This window comes from Mus caroli, unplaced genomic scaffold (assembly GCF_978045245.1).
Source record: "Mus caroli unplaced genomic scaffold, Mus_caroli_1 scaffold_18, whole genome shotgun sequence".
NCBI classification, from domain to species: Eukaryota; Metazoa; Chordata; class Mammalia; order Rodentia; family Muridae; genus Mus; species Mus caroli.
The window spans coordinates 88,970,862-88,991,913 of NW_028227273.1; the positions used below are offsets into that span (position 1 = coordinate 88,970,862).

General features: G+C 46.1%; 1 protein-coding gene across 3 annotated transcripts in view; it reads right to left on the reverse strand.

Annotated features, from left to right (window-relative positions):
* Arid1b (AT-rich interaction domain 1B) overlaps positions 1-21,052 on the reverse strand; it is a 354,101-nt gene that overhangs the window by 302,625 nt on the left and 30,424 nt on the right. For all 3 annotated transcript variants that reach the window (XM_029471378.2, XM_021186013.3, XM_085832859.1), the window contains exon 2: positions 2,747-2,941. In XM_029471378.2, coding sequence (XP_029327238.2) covers positions 2,747-2,941 — 195 coding nt within the window. The remainder of the gene's footprint in view (positions 1-2,746; positions 2,942-21,052) is intronic.

The window sequence follows — 21,052 nt, forward strand, 5'->3', positions numbered from 1 at the left end:
TGCATATGTATGTATGTGCTGTGGTCTAGTAACTATTTCTCAAAACCTTTACTAGTTACTCTGTCTCCACCTATACGAACCATTCTGCAGATCTGTGCTCTCACTGCTGTGTGCACTGGGGAGAGGCTTTGCCTCAGTGGTTGAGTGCTTGCTCCTACGTCTGAGGCTCTGGGGTCAGTGCACAGTGCCCCCGGGTGAGGAGAAACATCAATACATGATGCTCTGTCTCCTTTACAGTGTGAGCAAGCACTCAAAAGGAAATTCATTCCAAACTGGTTTTAGTCCTATTTTTAGTCTTTGAAATTTCAAAATGAGACAAGGCTGTCTTGCAGTGACTGAAAGATTAACACACAGCCAATTACAGGCCTGGCTTTGACTAACTTCCCGTGAAAGCTTGAGATTTCTGCAGCCAGAACATTCACCATGTTCTTTTCATCACCAGAAATATTTATGCACCTGACTTGGACTTTTTTTTTTTATCTTTTTGGTTTTTCGAGACAGGGTTTCTCTGTGTAGCCCTGCCTGTCCTGGAACTCACTTTGTAGACCAGGCTGGCCTTGAACTCAGAAATCCACCTGCCTCTGCCTTCTGAGTGCTGGGACTAAAGGTGTGCACCACCATGCCCAGCTGGATATTTCTTTTTAGTTAGCAGTAAATACCTGAGCTAAAATCTTAATTGCAAATGTGCTGAGGGCAGAGAGATGGTTCAGTGGGCCACAATGCTTGCCAACAGGCCGAACAAAGTGAGTCCAATCCCAGGACCCACACGCTTGAAGGTCAGAAACAGTTCCCACCGCCATCCTTTAAGTTCCACAGACATGCTGTGACACACATATATGTAATAAATACATACACTCACAATTATTAATGTTTTTAAAACTCACCCTGAAGCCATTTGCTGCAAAGCTTCATGGGTAATCAGCAACTTGTCCTTTCAAATAAGTGTGTAAGGATCATGGGACTACATAAAACCAAGAAGCTAAGAAAACTAAGATTATATTTTACTGCAGATCTATTTTTCGCCTTACACACTCGAGGAGGAAAATAATATAAAATTTCCTTGCTAGCCATTCTTCACAAACTTCCTATATTTGGCTCTCACTCTAGTTTGGCAAACTAGGCCACGGTCTAAAACTAACAAGCCCTGGACTTCCTTAGGGATGAGAGAAAGGGCTCTCCATTTTCAGAATGACTCCACAACCTCACATCAGGGAATCATGGGAAAACAGGCTGGAGCCACGGGCACAAGAATCATGGTGCACCAGCCCACTGCTCTCCTCTCTGCCTCTTTCCTTCCGTAGCAGACAGAGCTTTGCACCCCATCCTATAGACTGTACGTAAGGGGAGGCCTTCAGCTCCCTGCCACGTGGGGCTTCTCCTCTTCACAGAGAGGAGAGCGGCTCTAACAATACAAGGTTCATGCTCGGGGAACAGCTGAGAGCTGTCGGGGTTGGGGGGCTGGGGGACATTCCACCCCACCCCGCTACACACACACATAATCTGCTGCTTCAGCTCTGAAGAAAGTAAAGCATGGCAGAAAACCCGGGTAAAAGGAAGCAGGGTGAGCCTGCACTCAGAGCTGTCTTTGACACTGTGGAGGGAGGTCGCCAGTAATGCACTAAGAACACTCTCGGATCCATCCGTCCATCCGGGCTGAAGGGCTGACCTAAGGGCCTCATTCCATCCTCCCCTGTGACTGCAAGATGAGGACTGACAACACTCAACTACAGCAGACAGCTCAGACTACTAAACAGACTTTTAAGAGGACAAGAGCTTCATCAGACTTGTCTCCTCAAGGAAGAGTTTCTGTAAAAGCTGAGAAGAGTTTCCTGTGGGAAGGAAGGGCTGCTGCTGACTGCCGGCTTTAGGACCAGCATTACAGGACCACCTGGTCTGGAGGCAGTCAAACGCTCCCCCATTGGCCTCATGGCCCTCAGGGAGGCCAGGCCCACTAGGGCAGTGTGTAAGTAGCCTTTCTGGTGCTCCCTCTCAATACCTTGGCGAGTCTGGATCTAACCATGCCCTCCTTCCCAGGACCCATGCCCCGCTGACCAATCTAACAAGGAAACTGTAAGAACCAGGAAGCCCCTGAGCTGTGCTAATACAAGCAGGTGTCGTGTATGTGGGTAAAAGCACGTGGTTCTGGAGGGGAGGAACGGATGGAGCCTTCTGTTTAAGAGCAGGAAAGGCCTCTCTTACCCAAGACAACTAACCAAAGTCACAAATGAAATACTGAAACTTTCTCTAGAACATACCACAGTCAATGCAAAGTAACTTCCTGGAACCCTTCTAACCCAGGCTGGAGGCATATACCTGTAATGCCCCCTCTGGGAGACTAAGTCTGAGGCCATCCTGGTTAACAACCAGATTAACTCAAACAACAATAACACAACTTTGAATGACTGGAAAAATTCACCTTAAGGAGTCTTTCCACAGGTCAGCATCTGAGGGCCACCCTTGGAACTGGGAGGAACAACACTGCCTTACCAAGCAGGAGCTTTCCCCACATTGGTGCAAGTACAATTTCAAGAAGGAAAAAAAGAAAGGGGGAGGAAAAAAGGAAGGGAGGGAGGGAGGGACAGAGAAAAATAAAATGGTCTATTCTACTTTCCACCTATATAAAAGAAAAGGGGGGGGTATCACAGAAACATTCCCAAATCCTCTCAATACCAATAATAGGTAGAAATCAACAGGGAAAAACAAAAGCTCTCAACAAAGCCCTGGAACAGAGAGAGCTGACACTGACCTGCTGCTGCGGGTACTGCAAGCCTCCCAGGGCCCCTGGAGCCCGGCCCTGCATGCCAAGGGGATACCGCTGTGCACCTGGGGGACCGTAGGAGCCTCCTGGGTATGGGCTGCTCTGCTGCGGCTGGGAGTGGGGGTGAGTACCCATCCCATACAACTGAGGTCTCTTCATCACCATTGGGTCCATCGGGCTGCCCTGTGAAGAAATAAACAAAGAAACAAGTTTACTAGCTATCACTTATAACAAATACAACTTCTGTGTTTAAATATGTACATATAACACATCTACCTAAATTTTGAGATAAAAGATCATAATTCCAAAATATTAATATTATCCCAGAATATTAAAGGAAAAACTTTTTTTTACTAACTTTCAGATAGGATTTAAGTTCAGATCTGGAATAAACACTATAAGGAAAAAATCTATTCCATAAGTATCTACAAATCCTAAAACACAGAAAACACGATTTTGATTCAAAGTATCCCAGAACTCTGTCATCTAAAAGTGACCTTTTAGACCTGAGTTTACAAGTCTTAATGAAGCCTTCGTGCCCTGGATATTCACTGAAGTAATGAAAAATGTTTTTAGATAAAATTTTCCAAAGGTAACGAGTGTGCAGCAGTAAGGCCCAGATTACGAGTCACAAGCCAGTAAACATCACACCAAGCACAGCAGTTCAAAGCTAGACTCTGGATTTTATTTTTGGTCTGGTGAATCAGTCCTGGAGCCTCAGGCCAAGGCCATCAGTGAGACTGCTTGACCAAGAGAGGTAGGAGCAGAGCTTCAAGCAGGGCCTTCACAGCCTGGGCTCCTCAAAGCAGCAGGACTGTGAAGGAAAACTCCCCTGCACCAAAGGTCACAGATCCCCAGCCTTCGCAAACAGATCCCAAATCAAGTGTGGACACCTACTGTGTGCCAGGATCCCAGAGCACAAGTGTAAGTACATGCAGACGCTCAGGAAGATGTGCAGGCTCAGGGAGGGAGAGACAGCACAAAGCTCCAACATCAGAAGCTAAATGACCTGGTGTGCCTAAGGACATGGATGTTGAGGCTGGCGTTTGCTGAACAGGGCTGAAGCCCGAGCATGAGCAAGCCTGACAGGTCATCTCTGGCTGCCTCTTCTGATAACCCCTGGGTGCCATTATAGAAGGCTGTCATCAGAGCCACCTGTCAGGACTGCTCCCTCAGGAAGTGGCTGAAAGCAGGGCCAGCTGCCACACTGGGCAGGTAAAACAGAGGTTCTGAATGGGCAGCAGTGACAGAGGCCACAAGGCCAGACTCCAAGCATATACACACAGACTTGAAGTCTGCAATGTGATGAATAACAGGTGGTAAGACAGGGGTTAAGGAAAATGCAGTGGAGACGAGACTGGGAACCAACACTGGTGTAACATGAAAGGTCAAAGTGGCACAAAGTAAATGCTCAATAAACAGGGGATGAATTGGCAAGTAAAGCCATTAACTTCATCCAGGTAGAAGGCACATGGAGAGCATTCCAGCCCCTAGGAGACTGAGGCAGAGGATCAAGAGTATAAGGGAAGTGTGAATATAGTTTGAAAGGTATGTGTGTTGGGGGGGAGGGAGGAACAGAGAGAATGATGGAGGAAAGAATAGAGAGCAACACCATTTAGGCAGAAGGGGAAAACAGACCACAAAGAAACCAGAGCATCGGAAACTGCATTCAGAATTCCAGGGAGCATACTGTCATCGAAGAAGTGGAGACCTCATGGAACAACAAAACAGCCGACAGAGCCCAGCAGGCCACATGAGAAGGTGGGCAGCCTGGACCCACAAACATTCGGCTTGGTCAGGTATCTGCTGAGCTCTGCAAAAAAAGTCACACTGTCAGCCCTGAGGCATAATGGTGGGGAGAGGGAGAGGGAGAGGGGAGCAGCAGGCAGCTGAAGGAGTTGTGAGAGCTCCCATTTGCTCCTCCCCCCACCTCCCTCCACAGGACTGCAGGTGGCCATTTCTCCTTCCAGGTCACCTGGTGTTGATTTTAGTGATCTGATGACAGCCGTGTGCCTGCCTGTGATGATTTTAGCAGAGTGGGTGTGCACTGCACTGCACTGGAGGCCCAGAGATGCGCAGCCATGATGAATGTGAGGAGAAAGACATCATGTCCCTGTGCCAGGATGCAGGCAGTTGACACACGGCCTTAGTGGCAGGCCACTGTAGGACCTGGCCTCAGTCAGAGACACCCACCCCTCAACAATGAACCAACTGTGGAACATGATTGGAAGATGGGTATATCCCAGCATATCCACAGATCGGGAGACGGGTATATCCCAGCATATCCACAGATCGGGAGACGGGTATATCCCAGCATATCCACAGATCGGGAGACAAGTATATCCCAGCATATTCACAGATCGGGAGACGGGTATATCCCAGCATATTCACAGATCGGGAGACAGGTATATCCCAGCATATTCACAGATCGGGAGACGGGTATATCCCAGCATATCCACAGATCGGGAGACGGGTATATCCCAGCATATCCACAGATCAGGAGACAGGTATATCCCAGCATATTCACAGATTGGGAGACAGGTATATCCCAGCATATCCACAGATCGGGAGACAGGTATATCCCAGCATATCCACAGATTGGGAGACAGGTATATCCCAGCATATTCACAGATCGGGAGACAGGTATATCCCAGCATATTCACAGATTGGGAGACATATCCCAGCATATCCACAGATCGGGAGACAGGTATATCCCAGCATATCCACAGATTGGGGATTTAAACTATTACTTTCACCTCCCAAGAACTTACACCTAAAATAACTGGAAATGAACGGCAGCATATGGTTTTCCTCAATCAGCACATGGCTCTTTGGTAACCTCTGCAGTCCTGACAAACACACAGACACATGTCTGTGGCAACACCAAGATCTAGAACTAAGCTCTCCCCCGAGTACTGACATTACAATGTGTGCTTATGAAAGCAGGGTGAATTCTTCTCCAGATTCTTTCCAAGATAAAACACAACTTTCTTCCATGGTTGAACTGGTAATTTCAAAACCAGCCAAAGGAACGGTGGCCCTCAGAGAGGCTGTGTGTTTGCCATCAGGTTGGTGGCTGTCTTAGTCAGGGTTTCTATTCCTGCACAAACATCATGACCAAGAAGCAAGTTGGGGAGGAAAGGGTTTATTCGGCTTACACTTCCATACTGTTGTTCATCACTAAAGGAAGTCAGGACTGGAAGTCAAGCAGGTCAGGAAGCAGGAGCTGATGCAGAGGCCATGGAGGGATGTTCTTTACTGGCTTGCTTCCCCTGGCTTGCTCAGCCTGCTCTCTTATAGAACCAAGACTACCAGCCCAGAGATGGCCCCACCCACAAGAGGCCTTTCCCCCTTGATCACTAATTGAGAAAATGCCTTACAGTTGGATCTCATTGAGGCATTTCCTCAACTGAAGCTCCTTTCTCTGTGATAACTCCAGCTTGTGTCAAGTTGACACAAAATTAGCCAGTACGATGGCCCATCCCATCATCGGGGCTCTGCAGCAGCCCAGTGCCCACACTGGTCAGACAGTGCTAACACGGGAGGAGCCTCTCACCTCCCGTCAACATAATGCCCAGTCCAAACTGCCGTGACGGAAGCACAAAGTTTAAATTGTAAAATGTGCAGAGTGCAGAATGCGGGCCTGGGATGCCAGCACAGGCGCCACTCGCCCAGCAGTGGAGAGAACTGTTCTGTAGTGTCTGTCTCAGCAACTTGGTCCTAGTTAGAATGCAGTTTATTTGCACTCGAGTCAAAACTGTCAGCTTAAGCCCAGACTCACAAAACTCAAGAACATGAGATGCAGATTCTCTCCAGCTCAAAGGCATTGGCTCACTTGGGAGACTTCCTGTAGGAAAGCTTAGGCCTGCTCAGAGAAGGCACATTGTTTAAGTCTTCCTTTCTCTCCTTACCTCAGGTACTCATCAACAAGCCAAATCCATCCCTCTGAGCACCTGCTGATTTGAACACTAAAACATGTAATGAAGTCACCCAGCTTCGCCCTAGCTCTTCACTGCTAGCTCTATAAAGAAACCAAAATGTCATTCAAAACCAAGACTGTTCCAGGAAAGACAAAGGCCAAGCTGATCCTCATGTGCATGAAGAACCTCAAATCCTGCTGCTTGCTTTCACCAGTCCTCAGGTAGGATACTTCTAGAATGTGACTATTTCCCTTTCACACATAAAATGTATGCTCTACCATGCCTCATCTGGTCCAAGGTCTTCAAGCACCTCACTGCGTGGCTTGCTCTGGTGGACTTTCTCTCCAAGCACATTCCACAACGCCACATGTGAATTTTATCCCATGAGACACATGCTTTCTGTATGAGATGCAACTAGTGGTTGTGGCCACTAGCCCACAAGCAGACTGGGATTTATTACTTGTTAAGACTTTCAAATTCCTCTGTTAACCAATAACCCTCCTTTCCCCTTCTCTCCCTCCAAGACACACACACACACACACACACACACACCATACATAGACTCACACATACCACTTAGGCACTTGATGTTGCCTGTTTTGTCTTCCAACAGCCTCAGTCCCCCATGCATGGGAGTAGGTCATGAGGACAGGAAGTGTGATCCAGTTTGAAAGCAGACCTGGGTATGCACCTAAGCACAACAGGAACAAAGACCTGCTGTGCTCTTATAGGTTCCAAAAGCCAGCCTGGGAATCCTCCTGGGTAAATTATCCAAGCCGGAAGGCAAAGGCTCCTAGATGTCCAGTGTGATTCAGGCAGTCAACTCAGAGTCACCATCTCAGAACATGCCTACACATGCATTTATAGAGAACGCCTACAAATGTATTTACGGTGAATATGCCTACACATGTATTTACAGTGAATATGCCTACACATGTATTACGGTGAACATGCCTACACATGTATTGACAGTGAACATGCCCACACATGTATTGACAGTGAACATGCCCACACATGTATTGACAGTGAACATGCCCACACATGTATTGACAGTGGACATGCCCACACATGTATTGACAGTGAGCATGCCCACACATGTATTGACAGTGAACATGCCCACACATGTATTGACAGTGGACATGCCCACACATGTATTGACAGTGGACATGCCCACACATGTATTGACAGTGGACATGCCCACACATGTATTGACAGTGGACATGCCCACACATGTATTGACAGTGGACATGCCCACACATGTATTGACAGTGGACATGCCCACACATGTATTGACAGTGGACATGCCCACACATGTATTGACAGTGGACATGCCCACACATGTATTGACAGTGGACATGCCCACACATGTATTGACAGTGAACATGCCCACACATGTATTGACAGTGAACATGCCCACACATGTATTGACAGTGGACATGCCCACACATGTATTGACAGTGGACATGCCCACACATGTATTGACAGTGGACATGCCCACACATGTATTGACAGTGGACATGCCCACACATGTATTGACAGTGGACATGCCCATACATGTATTGACAGTGGACATGCCTACACATGTATTGACAGTGGACATGCCCACACATGTATTGACAGTGGACATGCCCACACATGTATTGACAGTGGACATGCCCACACATGTATTGACAGTGGACATGCCCACACATGTATTACAGTGAACATGCCCACACATGTATTGACAGTGAACATGCCCACACATGTATTGACAGTGGACATGCCCACACATGTATTGACAGTGGACATGCCCACACATGTATTGACAGTGGACATGCCCACACATGTATTGACAGTGGACATGCCCACACATGTATTGACAGTGGACATGCCCACACATGTATTACAGTGAACATGCCCACACATGTATTGACAGTGAACATGCCCACACATGTATTGACAGTGGACATGCCCACACATGTATTGACAGTGGACATGCCCACACATGTATTGACAGTGGACATGCCCACACATGTATTGACAGTGGACATGCCCACACATGTATTGACAGTGGACATGCCCATACATGTATTGACAGTGGACATGTCTACACATGTATTGACAGTGGACATGCCTACACATGTATTGACAGTGGACATACCCACACATGTATTGACAGTGAACATGCCCACACATGTATTACAGTGAACATGCCCACACATGTATTACAGTGAACATGCCCACACATGTATTGACAGTGAACATGCCCACACATGTATTGACAGTGGACATGCCCACACATGTATTGACAGTGAACATGCCCACACATGTATTGTCAGTGAACATGCCCACACATGTATTGACAGTGAACATGCCCACACATGTATTGACAGTGAACATGCCTACACATGTATTACAGTGAATATGCCTACACGTGTATTTACAGTGAATATGCCTACATGTGTATTTACAGTGAATATGCCTACACGTGTATTACAGTGAATATGCCTACACGTGTATTACAGTGAATATGCCTACACATGTATTACAGTGAATATGCCTACTCATGTATTACAGTGAATATGCCTACACATGCATTTACAGTGAAGATATACCTATGGAAGCTTATTTTACCCTAAATGTCAAATTAAGGACCTAATTTACCAAATGTTTTGTTATGATTTTCTTAGTCCAATTTCTTAAACCACAAACTGGAGAAAAGTTTGGCAACCCCACACCCCCAACAGAGAAACCTCACACCTCAATCTACAATGTATTTACACATTCGGATGAAACAAGAGCTTTTCAGTCACTGGGGAACTGTAGTCTGCTGCTGCTAACTACGAAAAGACTTAAGTAATACCCCATTGCCTAAAAAGCTGACAAAAATAATCAAACCTAGTATGAACAAGTACTAGAACAAACAGGTATAAAAAACTATAAACAGGGCTAGCAAGATGGCTCAGGGGGTGAAGCTCCTGCTGCCAAGCCTAACATCCTGAGCAGGATCCCTGGGATGCATACAGTAGGAGACAACAGACTACTGCGAGTTATCCTCTGTTCTTCACACAGGCTCTACCAGGTATATGCAGAGACAGGCGAGCACGCGCGCGCGCACACACGCACATGTGTGCACACACAGAGGGAGAGATAGATGGATAGATAGATGATAGACGGATAGATGATAGATGGATAGATGATAGACAGACAGACAGATAAGATAGATAGATATAGTAAGAACCACCAAGTGCCTGAAACCCTGCAACCTAAAAGTTCAAAGAAAAACGGGAACCAACCTAACTACTTTACAGTCACAAAAGCAATGCACAAGCATACCATAGCAAGACAGTGGGGTGTGGGGACATGGGGAAGGGATGTACAAACTACAGTCTGGGGTTTTTTTTCCAAGTTTTATTAGGTGTTTTCTTCATTTACATTTCAAATGCTATCCCAAAAGTTCCCCCATACCCTCCCCCCACCCTGCTCTCCTACCCACCCACTCCCACTTCTTGGTCCTGGCGTTCCCCTGTACTGAGGCATATAAAGTTTGCAAGACCAAGGGGCCTCTCTTCCCAGTGAAGGCCAACTAGGCCATCTTCTGCTACATATGCAGCTAGAGACATGAGCTCTGGGAGTACTGGTTAGTTCATATTGTTGTTCCACCTATAGGGCTGCAAACCCCTTTAGCTCCTTGGATACTTTCTCTAGCTCCTCCATTGGGGGCCCTGTGTTCCATCCAATAGCTGGCTGTGAGCATCCACTTCTGTGTTTGCCAGGCACTGGCATAGCCTCACAAGAGACAGCTATATCAGGGTCCTTTCAGCAAAATCTTGCTGGCGTATGCAATGGTGTCTACGTTTGGAGGCTGATTATGGGATGGATCTCTGGGTGCGGCAGTCTCTAGATGGTCCATCCTTTCATCTCAGCTCCAAACTTTGTCTCTGTAATTCCTTCCGTGGGTGTTTTGTTCCCAATTCTAAGACGAGGTGAAGTGTCCACACTTTGGTCTTCGTTCTTCTTGAGTGTCATGTGTTTTGTAAATTGTATCTTGGGTATTCTAAGTTTCTGGGTTAATATCCACTTATCAGTGAGTACATATCATGTGAGTTCTTTTGTGATTGGGTTACCTCACTCAGGATGATGCCCTCCAGGTCCATCCATTTGCCTAGGAATTTCATAAATTCACTGTTTTTAATAGCTGAGCAGTACTTGTGATGCATATAAGTGTGGCTCTGTGAAAAGGGCTGATAAGGACTAGGGCAGCCACTGGGGCCGGTGTACAGCTGTCATACTGTAAAGCAATTTCCTCTCTACAGCTCTATCAACCCAGTGCTTCCGATGCCCTGACTTTCTGCAGCAGGGAAGAGCTGAGACCCACAGTCCAGCACTGGGCTCTCTCCCTGGCATCCAGGCTCAGGGCAGAAGCCAGTGGAATAGCTGGGGTTCACTCTTGCCCCAACAGAGATCTGTCCCCTCGCTGTACATCAATCACCAGCACCATACCACTGTGAAATGTCCCCAGGCTGCCCTGTGACAGTTTCTGTGGAGCCTTGTGCTGCTACCTCACCCCTTTATGATGTTTTTCATGTTCCCTACGAGATTTCTGACCTCCCTAGCACACCCTTGACCACACCCATGCTTGGTGCTCTTTCTCATCTTATACACAGTTGATCTGGATAGCTGTGGCCACTTGGTAACTGCTTAGAAGCTCTGATCATAGAAAGGAAAGCATTTCACAACAAAAAGTCAGCACTGGTACTCAACTTGGCAATTCATGCATGCAGGACAGCAGACACACATGATGTCAGCGCTAATTTATAAGTGACTTCCTTGGTAACATTCTAAAGGCCTTAACATTGGTTTCCTTAGAAGAAGAGGGCTCCAAAGACTCCTTCCCTCCTTTCATAAGAGCACCTAGTCATCTTCAAGTGTTAAAGTACCACGGTTCTCAGTACCACAGAACCAAAGGCCAATGGGACTCCCATCCAGATGACACAGGAAGGCTCCAAGGGGCAGAACATTATGGGCTCAGGTCTGATTCTCAGACTGTGTGCCTTGACTTGTACTGGGACAGAACGGTCCATTTAAGATGGACCTATGTCACTGGGACTTGAGGAGTTAACACCGTCTACCACATTCTTCTTCCAATACAAAATGTCTGTGGCATTCACTACGGATACAGGTGTGAAATCTCTGACATTAGACAAAGCCAAAGAAAACGTTTCCTGCTGGCTATTCCAAGACAGCAAACTCTTGGTGCAGCCCATGACTATGCTCCATTAGCAGCATGAGAGGAAGGAGGTGGGGATGCCACAGACCACTCACCCTGCTCTGGAGAACAACCACTGCTCGCAGCAGCCTTGGACTTCCAGTCAGGACTCCCTAGCACATTTGCGGAACTGGGTGATGACATTTGATGATGAAGAGAACTCTTTTTTCTTAAAATAATGGTATGGCAATTTTTATTTACGCCATTTGATCTGAAATAAAAATGCTTTGATGCATAAGTTTAGATAAAGAAGTGTAAGTTTCCACACACAGGTTATAGATGAGCAAGCTAGACATGGACAGCACACGCATAAGAGGCTGAGTGAGTGAAGGCAGGGATCTTCAGTTCCCGATCAGCTTGGGCTGCGGAGAAGAATACTACAAGCTTTGGATTTGGGGATTTTGTTTTGTTTTGTTTTGAGGTATTTTTGTTTGATTTTTTTTTCTTTAGGACAAAAATAGAAGATATAGAGTGTTTTTTCCCCAGTTACACTTCAAGATTTATCCTGAGTTCAAAATACCATTATTACTATTAGAATTATTGATGTCCATAAAATATTATAACCTATATATAAAATTAAGTCCCATAAATTACAAATGAAAAGCAACAGCATAAGACACCAATAGCTGTGATTTTTAACTCTTAGAGTGCTGGCGGAAACTGAGCATCTGAGACGGTCTCTCTCTCTCTCTCTCTCTCTCTCTCTCTCTCTCTCTCTCTCTCTCTCTGAGTTCAAAGCCATCTTGGGCCACATACCAAGTTCCAGGTTAGCTATTCAGGGCTACACAGTGAGGCCTTGTCCCAAAACTTGAAAAGTAAATTAAAAAAAAAAAAATCTATGATGTGCTGAGGTCCCAAATTTAACTCAGATTTGGAGGTTCATAGACTCCACCCTCTTGAAAGCTCATTGAAAGCCTTTGCTGACACTGTCAAATGACAGCAAATGTCATTCATTTCCAAGACACCTCAGTGCATTCTCCATGACCACAAGTCACTGTGGTTAAGGAGTCAGCAATGAGACTCAGAGCTTTGGAAGTGAAAAGATCAGCACTGATGCTAGTCTGCAGAACCCCTGCAGGTGTCCGCCACTGGGGACACTCTGCTTCTTCCTTCTCTAGGTGATGTCCTTGTCATTTATACCCACAGGAGTTTGACTTCACACCTCTGATGGATTATCTGAGACACCTATAGCTACTTCCCTTCTTGGAGTAAGAAATACCCATTCTTGCCCCCTTCACACAAAAGCTTTCAGGGTAACTCCTTGTTTGCTTTCTTCCAAAACCTACCCAGATATTAATGTAGCCTAAAATTAATGTAGCTCCACTCTCTCCATGGCCATCCCTTGTCGGTGACCAAACGCACTTGCCCCATCGTGTAGTGGACACCTGGATATATAGGATAGTTGAGCCATGTGGCAGAAGTCTATGCATCTCTGCTATTTCTATTTGATTATTTTTGGCCACTGTTCCTAACCTGATGAAATGCTTGTTTAGATCCTTAAGGACGTCTAACATGTAACTACATTTCTTGGCTGACAACAGCCATCAGGTTGATCAGTGTGCCATTAAGTCTTCAGCTACAACACTAATATTCAAGAAATGTCTGGAAAAGCACAGGGAAAGAACTCCACAGTGAGTCTTTCCTAAAGACTCGCGCAATCCCTGCGCAGGATCTGGAGTGCAGGGCCTGGAGCACCCATACCCTCCCTTCCTTCACTACCCCTGCAAGCAAGCACAAGGACCGCCGCACCTGCCAGTCATCGCCATCTCCTCAAATACAAAGAGTCCAGTGTTCAACAGAATGAGAGGTGAGGGTATACAGGAAATGGCATAGGACCTAGTCCAGACACGTGGGTATGAACCCCGCCGGTGTGACTTGTGTGTCAGTCACACACCCTCTCAGTGTTGCTGGGGAGCTTCCTAAATCACTTTTCTTCCTAGGAAGTCAATGAAGTGAGAGCGCCATCAGTCCATAATTTATTTCATTTCTTGTCCTTTCTTGTACTTTAGCGTGAAAGGGTTTTTGGTTTTGTTTTTTTAAGATTTATTTATTTTATGTATATGAGTACACTGTGGCTCCCATTACAGATGGCTGTGAGCCACTGTGTGATTGCTGGGAACTGAATTCAGGACCTCTAGAAGAGCAGTCAGTGCTCTTAACCACTGAGCCGTCTCTCCAGCCCAAGAGTCAACGATTTATCTGGTTTGTCTGTGTGCCCAGCCTTCAGCACAATGCCTGCTAGGATGAGGTGTACAGACCAGGAAATCAAAGGCAATGCAGGCAATGATTCAATGACTATGCCAGAAGCAAAGGAGCGAGCACCGCTTCAGACAAACCCTCACTCCCTTTAAGTTCATGCACATCTTGGCTTCAACTATCTCCCATGTTCCCTTGACCCAAATGAGTGCAACTCAGCCTGGATGCCTACAGGACCCTCCACCTGTCTCTGACTCCAAAGACACACCCCATCCACTCTTGACTCCTTCTAGCCCCTCTACACCACACCCAATTCTTCCCTAAGTCAACTTCAGTTACAATGGCTGCCTGGGACTCTGGTATGACAGTTTTCCCACCACTGAGTCTTCCAATAAGCAGGTCCTTCATCCAGCCCTCAGAACTCAGCTCCACTGTATCAGCCTTAGGAAGCTACCTGAGCAGCAGCCGCAGCAGGCTGCCCTTGAAGAACCCACGTGGATCCCTCAGGGTACTCTCCTAAGTCCCTATGACTAGTGTGTGACTTGATCTCCTGCCTAGTTTGTCCCACAGAGAACAGATACTGAAACTGAAAATCCCAACAGCAAGTCAGCGTAGGCTCTTGTGGTGACACTCAACAAGTTCAGGAAGGAAGAGTTTTGCTTCTCTGAGTTTTGTCTGATTTTTATAACTTAGTAAAAACAGTATGAGATTAATCCCCCAAAGTTCAGGGGCTTATAAATCAATTCAAAGAGTAAATTATTGCCTAACTAAGCCACACTTTAAATTTAACAAATGTAATAATCTTGTAAACAATCAAAGTATATGTGTATATACCCTTAATAAACTATGTGTGTGTGTATATATATATATATATATATATATGCATATGTAGAGAGAATGTATTAAAGGGTAAGTTGGGTCTAAATGGAATATCAAAATAATAATGAAACTCATTTCTAGTTTCCTTTAGACTTGCTCCTAACACCCCAGAAACTGAAGCTTCCAAAGCTGCACAAGTTCTGCCATTTACATCCCTAAGCACTTCTATACTGTACTCCTGCACTGCACTCCCGCACTGCACTCCCGCACTGCACTCCCCCGCACTGCACTCCCCGCACTGCACTCCCGCACCACCGCTCAGATAGTGAGCTCCTATTTATTATTTAAATAGCAGGCTCCTATAACATGGTGGCACTTACCATATGAACACAGAGTAAGGTCAGGAGATAAAGAGTGTGCGCGAAAATACAAGGTCTCAGACCCTCCACCCATAGCTGAAGCCACCACTGACCTCACAGCACGTGCAATAAACTCTCATTCACACACACACACACACACACACACACACACACACACACACAACCAACACTGCCACTCTTGGTGTAAAATTCATATAGAATACAAGACAATGTATTTCACGTATTTGCACATAACAGGCTTCTAGCGGGGGTCAGATTTCAGTCTCCTCGTTGTTAGAGGACTCTATGTGTCTGAAATATGATTATTTCAGTGATGTGTAAGGCATGGAAACCCTTTACTCAACCCCATACAGGAGACAGCCCTGACATGGGTCTCCGAGTCCCCACTGAGCTGTAGGCCACCGCTCTCAAGCAGCACCCTGCAGACACACCACCAACTTGCTAGCTCTAGAACAAGAGTTTGTCATCAGATTGAACTGGACCTATCACTTCTGCCTTCTCCTGGCTAGCTACAGAATGAGGGATAAGTTATTCAAGAGCCTGAGCTGTGATTCCCCCATTTTTCAAAAGGGAAATAATATTTCCCTCTGAGATAGTCACTGGAAAGACATTTGGTGGGAGAGACCCACCACCCCACCTGGGGACAGGAGCTAGGGTCCCTGTGGTCTCACAGCCTCCCTCAGAGCTCTGCTGAGCGATTTAACTAGAAGTGGGTAGGTTAACTGGGTCTGGTTTGTGAAGGCAAGCACTCTTCAAATGAGCTGTGCACCCAACCCCACTTTCTTAGTTTTTAAAATTAGCAACTTTAAAGCTGGGGTATAAAAAAATGTTAATGAATGAAAATCGTCAACTGACACCTGCTTTGGGACAAAAAACACTCTCTATGGTGACATGCAAAATGCTTTCAGAAACATGTCCCATTAAGTATATTCTCTAGCACAGCCATAGCTGAGTGTGGCCTTACATCGACTCCTACTGTAACATGGATGCTGGGGAGAGGAGGGGAGTCAACCTTTACCAATAGGAACTTGGAGCTGCAGAGATGGGTCAGAGGTCACGAGCACTGACTGCACTTGGGAAGGACCCAGGCGGATGCCCAGCACCCACATAGCGGCTCCCAGACATCTGTAACCCCAGTCGGGGGTGATACAGTGCCCTCTTCTGGCCTCTGAAGGCATTCATGACATGTACAGACATAGAAGTAAAACACATACAGTAAAATAAAAACAAATTTTAAAATGAAGGAGAACAAAATGCAAGCATAAGCCTAGACAGAGCTTGTGCTAAAGGAATGACTGCTACCGACGGCTGCTCGAGGTTGGGAGACACAATTAGAGTGGGCTACAGGGAACGCTTCCCGAGAGCTGAATGCAACAGCAGGGGCCAGAGCAGCTCTGTTCCTAGGAACTGTACTCAGAAGCATTAACAAGCAAAGGGATAGTAAGTTTACAGCCTCCTAGCAAGCAATGCTGAGGAAAGAGATACATTGTAGATGGACAGACTGACGGATGGATGGAAGGAATAATAAAGGTGGCAAAATGCTAAGATCAGATGTGCCAGAACTGAGAAAGGTGTATGGAACCTCTCTGTGGTCAAATTCAAACCAGGGTGCTGGGAGTGCTAAAGACAGCAGACAACCAAGATGACAACACTACCTGTCCTACCAACCATGTAGCCCTGGCTAACAGAGAACACTCTACAGACCAGGCTGCTCTTGAACTCAATCTGCCTGCCTCTGTCACCTGAGGGCTGAAATTAAAAGTGTGCCCCCATCATGCCAGACTTGGTGGTTTTTTGGTTTGTTTGGTTTTTTTTTTAAGATTTAATTATTTTATGCTTATGAGTACACTGTAGGGCTGGTGAGATGGCTCAGTGGGTAAGAGCACCCGACTGCTCTTCCGAAGGTCCGGAGTTCAAATCCCAGCAACCACATGGTGGCTCACAACCATCCGCAACGAGATCTGGCACCCTCTTCTGGAGTGTCTGAAGACAGCTACAGTGTACTTACATATAATAAATAAATAAATCTTTAAAAAAAAAAAAAAAAAAAAAAAAAATGAGTACACTGTAGCTGTCTTCAGACACCAGAAAGGGCATCAGATCCCACTGCAGATGGCTGTGAGCCGCCATGTGGTTGCTGGAATTTGAACTCAGGACCTCTGAAGAGCAGTCAATGCTCTTAACCGCTGAGCCATCTCTCCAGCCCCCTTGGCATTCTTTTCTAATGTTTTATGCTCTTTAAATTTTTATTTTGTATACGTGTAAAGGATAAAGCGCTGGCTACAGGGAAATGGTGTGAGAGTTTTAAAACTCAGTGCACATTGAAAACCCAACTATTCCAAAGTTGTAGGTGAGGAGACAGAGGAAGAAGAGGATGTTAGGACGGACTGACTCAGATAATCAGCAGCTCGCAGACCACCATGCCAGACTAGGGCTGAGCCAGCAAGGGCCCTTACTACGCCTCACCTCTCTGAACCTATCTTGAGGAGGGCTGGATGCTTTGGACAAAAGCAAACTGGGTAAACAGCCTAGATATCACGTTCCCTGAACTCCAGTTTCCTGCTTTGGAAAGTCAACATAATAATAGTATCTACCAGTCTGAGAGCCGAGCACAGCAGGCCACGGTGAGGAGCGCAGCTCGGGGTACAGGTATTAAACCGTGAAAGGGATCACACCCCTCCCAGTGGATTCACTCCACCACCAGCTTCCCACCCACCTGTCCCAGACATGCGGAGGGGACTAGAGAGAAGCAAGCATCCCTCCATCCTGCCTGACTTTCCGGAAGCAGTGGGACCAGAAAGCAGACGGACAGTTATAGGTGCTGCTGCTTCTCTGTCTCATTTGACCAGAATCCTAACAGGAAAGTCTCTTGAAGAATTTGAAAGCAATAGTCAACCCAACATGGGCATTCTACCGTCATTCACGCCTTCACCTAGCACTCTTACACGCCTGCACAGCCATGCTCGACACCCCTAGTCTAGAAAGCCTTTACCCGGCATGCTTCTGACCACCCTGTAAACCCAGGCACCTCTTCCAATCCCTGCCACGGACTGCTACCTAAAAGCCTCTGCCTTCTCAGGGTCCCACCATCCACAACTCTTCTACTTAACAGGTAATGCATATTTATCCAAGCTACTGCAACTGTGTATCTGTCTCTCTCATCAGAAGCCAGCTCCTTCAGACCAAAGCTCCTGCAACTGTGTATCTGTCTCTCTCATCAGAAGCCAGCTCCTTCAGACCAAAGTGTTTGTTCTTCCTCCTAGTTCTCCTCACACTCGGAATTTCAGACACAACAAATGTCCTGCTTCAGTCATTGATTTATAAGTGAAATCCCAAGGTGTCCTAACCTTTACTCTCTCCAAGTTATCGCCCTCTAACCCTTACAACCTTGCTAACGGTGTGAGTAACCACGCCGCTGAGCCCTGATACGGAGCCTGGTCCGTGACGGGCTGGCTCTGAGTAAATGTTTGGTATAGGATGCCGGAGCACATCCAGCTATCTCCTATTCCAAGCGTGACTTCTCCTGGATTCCCATCATAATGCTCCAAACAGGCGTGTTTTATTTCCCTGCCATAATGTCACTCTTTCCAATAGTCTTAAAACATTTCCCAAGCTCTGCTGATTGCCGCTACTGTAATTAAGCATGGAAAACGTCTATAAAGCACCTGCCACTCCAAGATTCACCACACATATCACCATCAGGAAGTCTCAAACACCCATGTAGGAAAAAGACCTGGGTACCTCAGACCCACCGGGTAACGTTTTTCTTTTCTTTTCTTTCCTTTTTAAAATTCATATGTATTGGTGTTTTGTTTGCATGTATGGTCATGTAACACTTGCATGCCTGGTGCCCTTGGAGGCCAGAAGATGGCGACAGACCCCCTGAGACTGAAGACTGAGCCAGAGGTGAGCCATCTCGTAAGTGCTGAGACTTGAACCCAGGTCCTCTGGAAAAGCCATTGCTGAGTTATCAGCAATAGTTTTATCCAATAGTTTTGCAAGCAGTCCACATGAACTATGATAATACAAAAGCATAGGTGTGTGTTCCAATTCATTGCTGGCAAGGGCTCACAAACAATCAAAGCACGAGAAACTTGGTGAAGCCTGACTCCTCTACCTGGATGTAGACGGAAGGCCACCTGCAGACTTGGCAGGGATGGAACAGCAGCAGGTATGCTGGTCATAGATCCTTAGCATTTATGGCAAATTATTAATCAAGCCCCACCTGAAACAATTTGTTAAATTGATTTTAATCACTGGGCCTCTCACGTGAAGCTTTGTATAATCAGCATTTCATTTACAAAATTAATTGCCTGATTGATTCTCAGGAGGCAGTTGCTGTCATTACCTACTGTCACAACTGCTGAGTAGGGTGTCACAACATGAGATTCTGACAGTATGAAAAGCATTGCTATTTTAAAAATGGATGAGGGAAAAAGGTGATAATGAAAGAAAAGCAAGAAAGTCACATTATCCCTAGGCCAGAAGCAAAGGCACAAGTGTGTCACGTGATCCACCAAATGGATTTACAGCACTATCAGCCTATTTCCTAGCAAAATTTTAGAAACTTACCACCAAGACACCAAAATCTATTTTTTCAAGCACACATAAACATGCATCATTGATCTTTCAAAAATATTTGAATGTTAGATATAGTTTTATTATTAAATTCCTTGCTCACTGTTTAATAGTCTATCGATAACCCTGTTATCACAATCAATTAACAGAGATCAGGACATAGAGTGTTTGGGTTTGGGTTTGTGTTTGGGTTGGGTGAGACAACTCAGCAGGTAAAAGCAAGCCTGACAGCCTGAGTGTGACCCCTGAAAGTCATCCTCTGACCTGCACACACACTGTCACTTGCATGCAACTTGCACACACTTGCATACAAACAAGATTCACTCAGAACAGGTTTTCAGTGTAAAAATTAATCTCTGAAATACACAACAAGGTAGAAGGGTTTTCATTAACGACTGTCATTTTCCCAAAACGGACGCCGTACGATCCACATGACCATACTGCAAAGGCACCTGCATACATGAAAATCCAGGCAAAGATTCCACTTCTCTCTTTACTATTCATTTGCATTTTCAAAAAGAATGTCCAACTTCCTCCCAGATCCTTAAGTCTTAGAGATCCTTCAATTTTTGCCCCTCAAATTCACCTGCATATCTGTCATCTCTAGCAGTCCATGAGAGCAGGTTGACCATCCTAAGGCAAGAGGCTTCCAAAATATAATGGGAATGTTCCCCTCTGGATACAACCCAAGTCTACACAAGGCCTCTTTCAAATGGGTCCTGATGGATGGAGCCCTATGGAATTTTGCCTTCCTTTCCTGCATTGAATTTTAATCCCTATGTATGTCCCCAAAATTCCTTTAAAAACGAAGTTCCTCTACAAAACCATGCTATCATCTTGAAACCAAGTAGTTGATTTGCTGGCTTGGTGAAGAGAGCTAATGGGTCCATCACACCCACCAGCACACTGCATGCCAGCATGACATGTCCATGGCTGGTGGCATCTGCTCACCACTGGAGTGAGCTGGAGAGGGGTCCTGCTGACCTCCCTCCCCACATTACTCCACTGCACATAAGCGCTGCTCACAACTCTGACATGCTCCCAAGGACACTCTAAGTATCAGTAGTATCTACAAAAGGCTTAGAAACAGGCACCATGAATGCATGTCTGGGCTCACTCCCTAGACACACACACACACACACACACACACTGA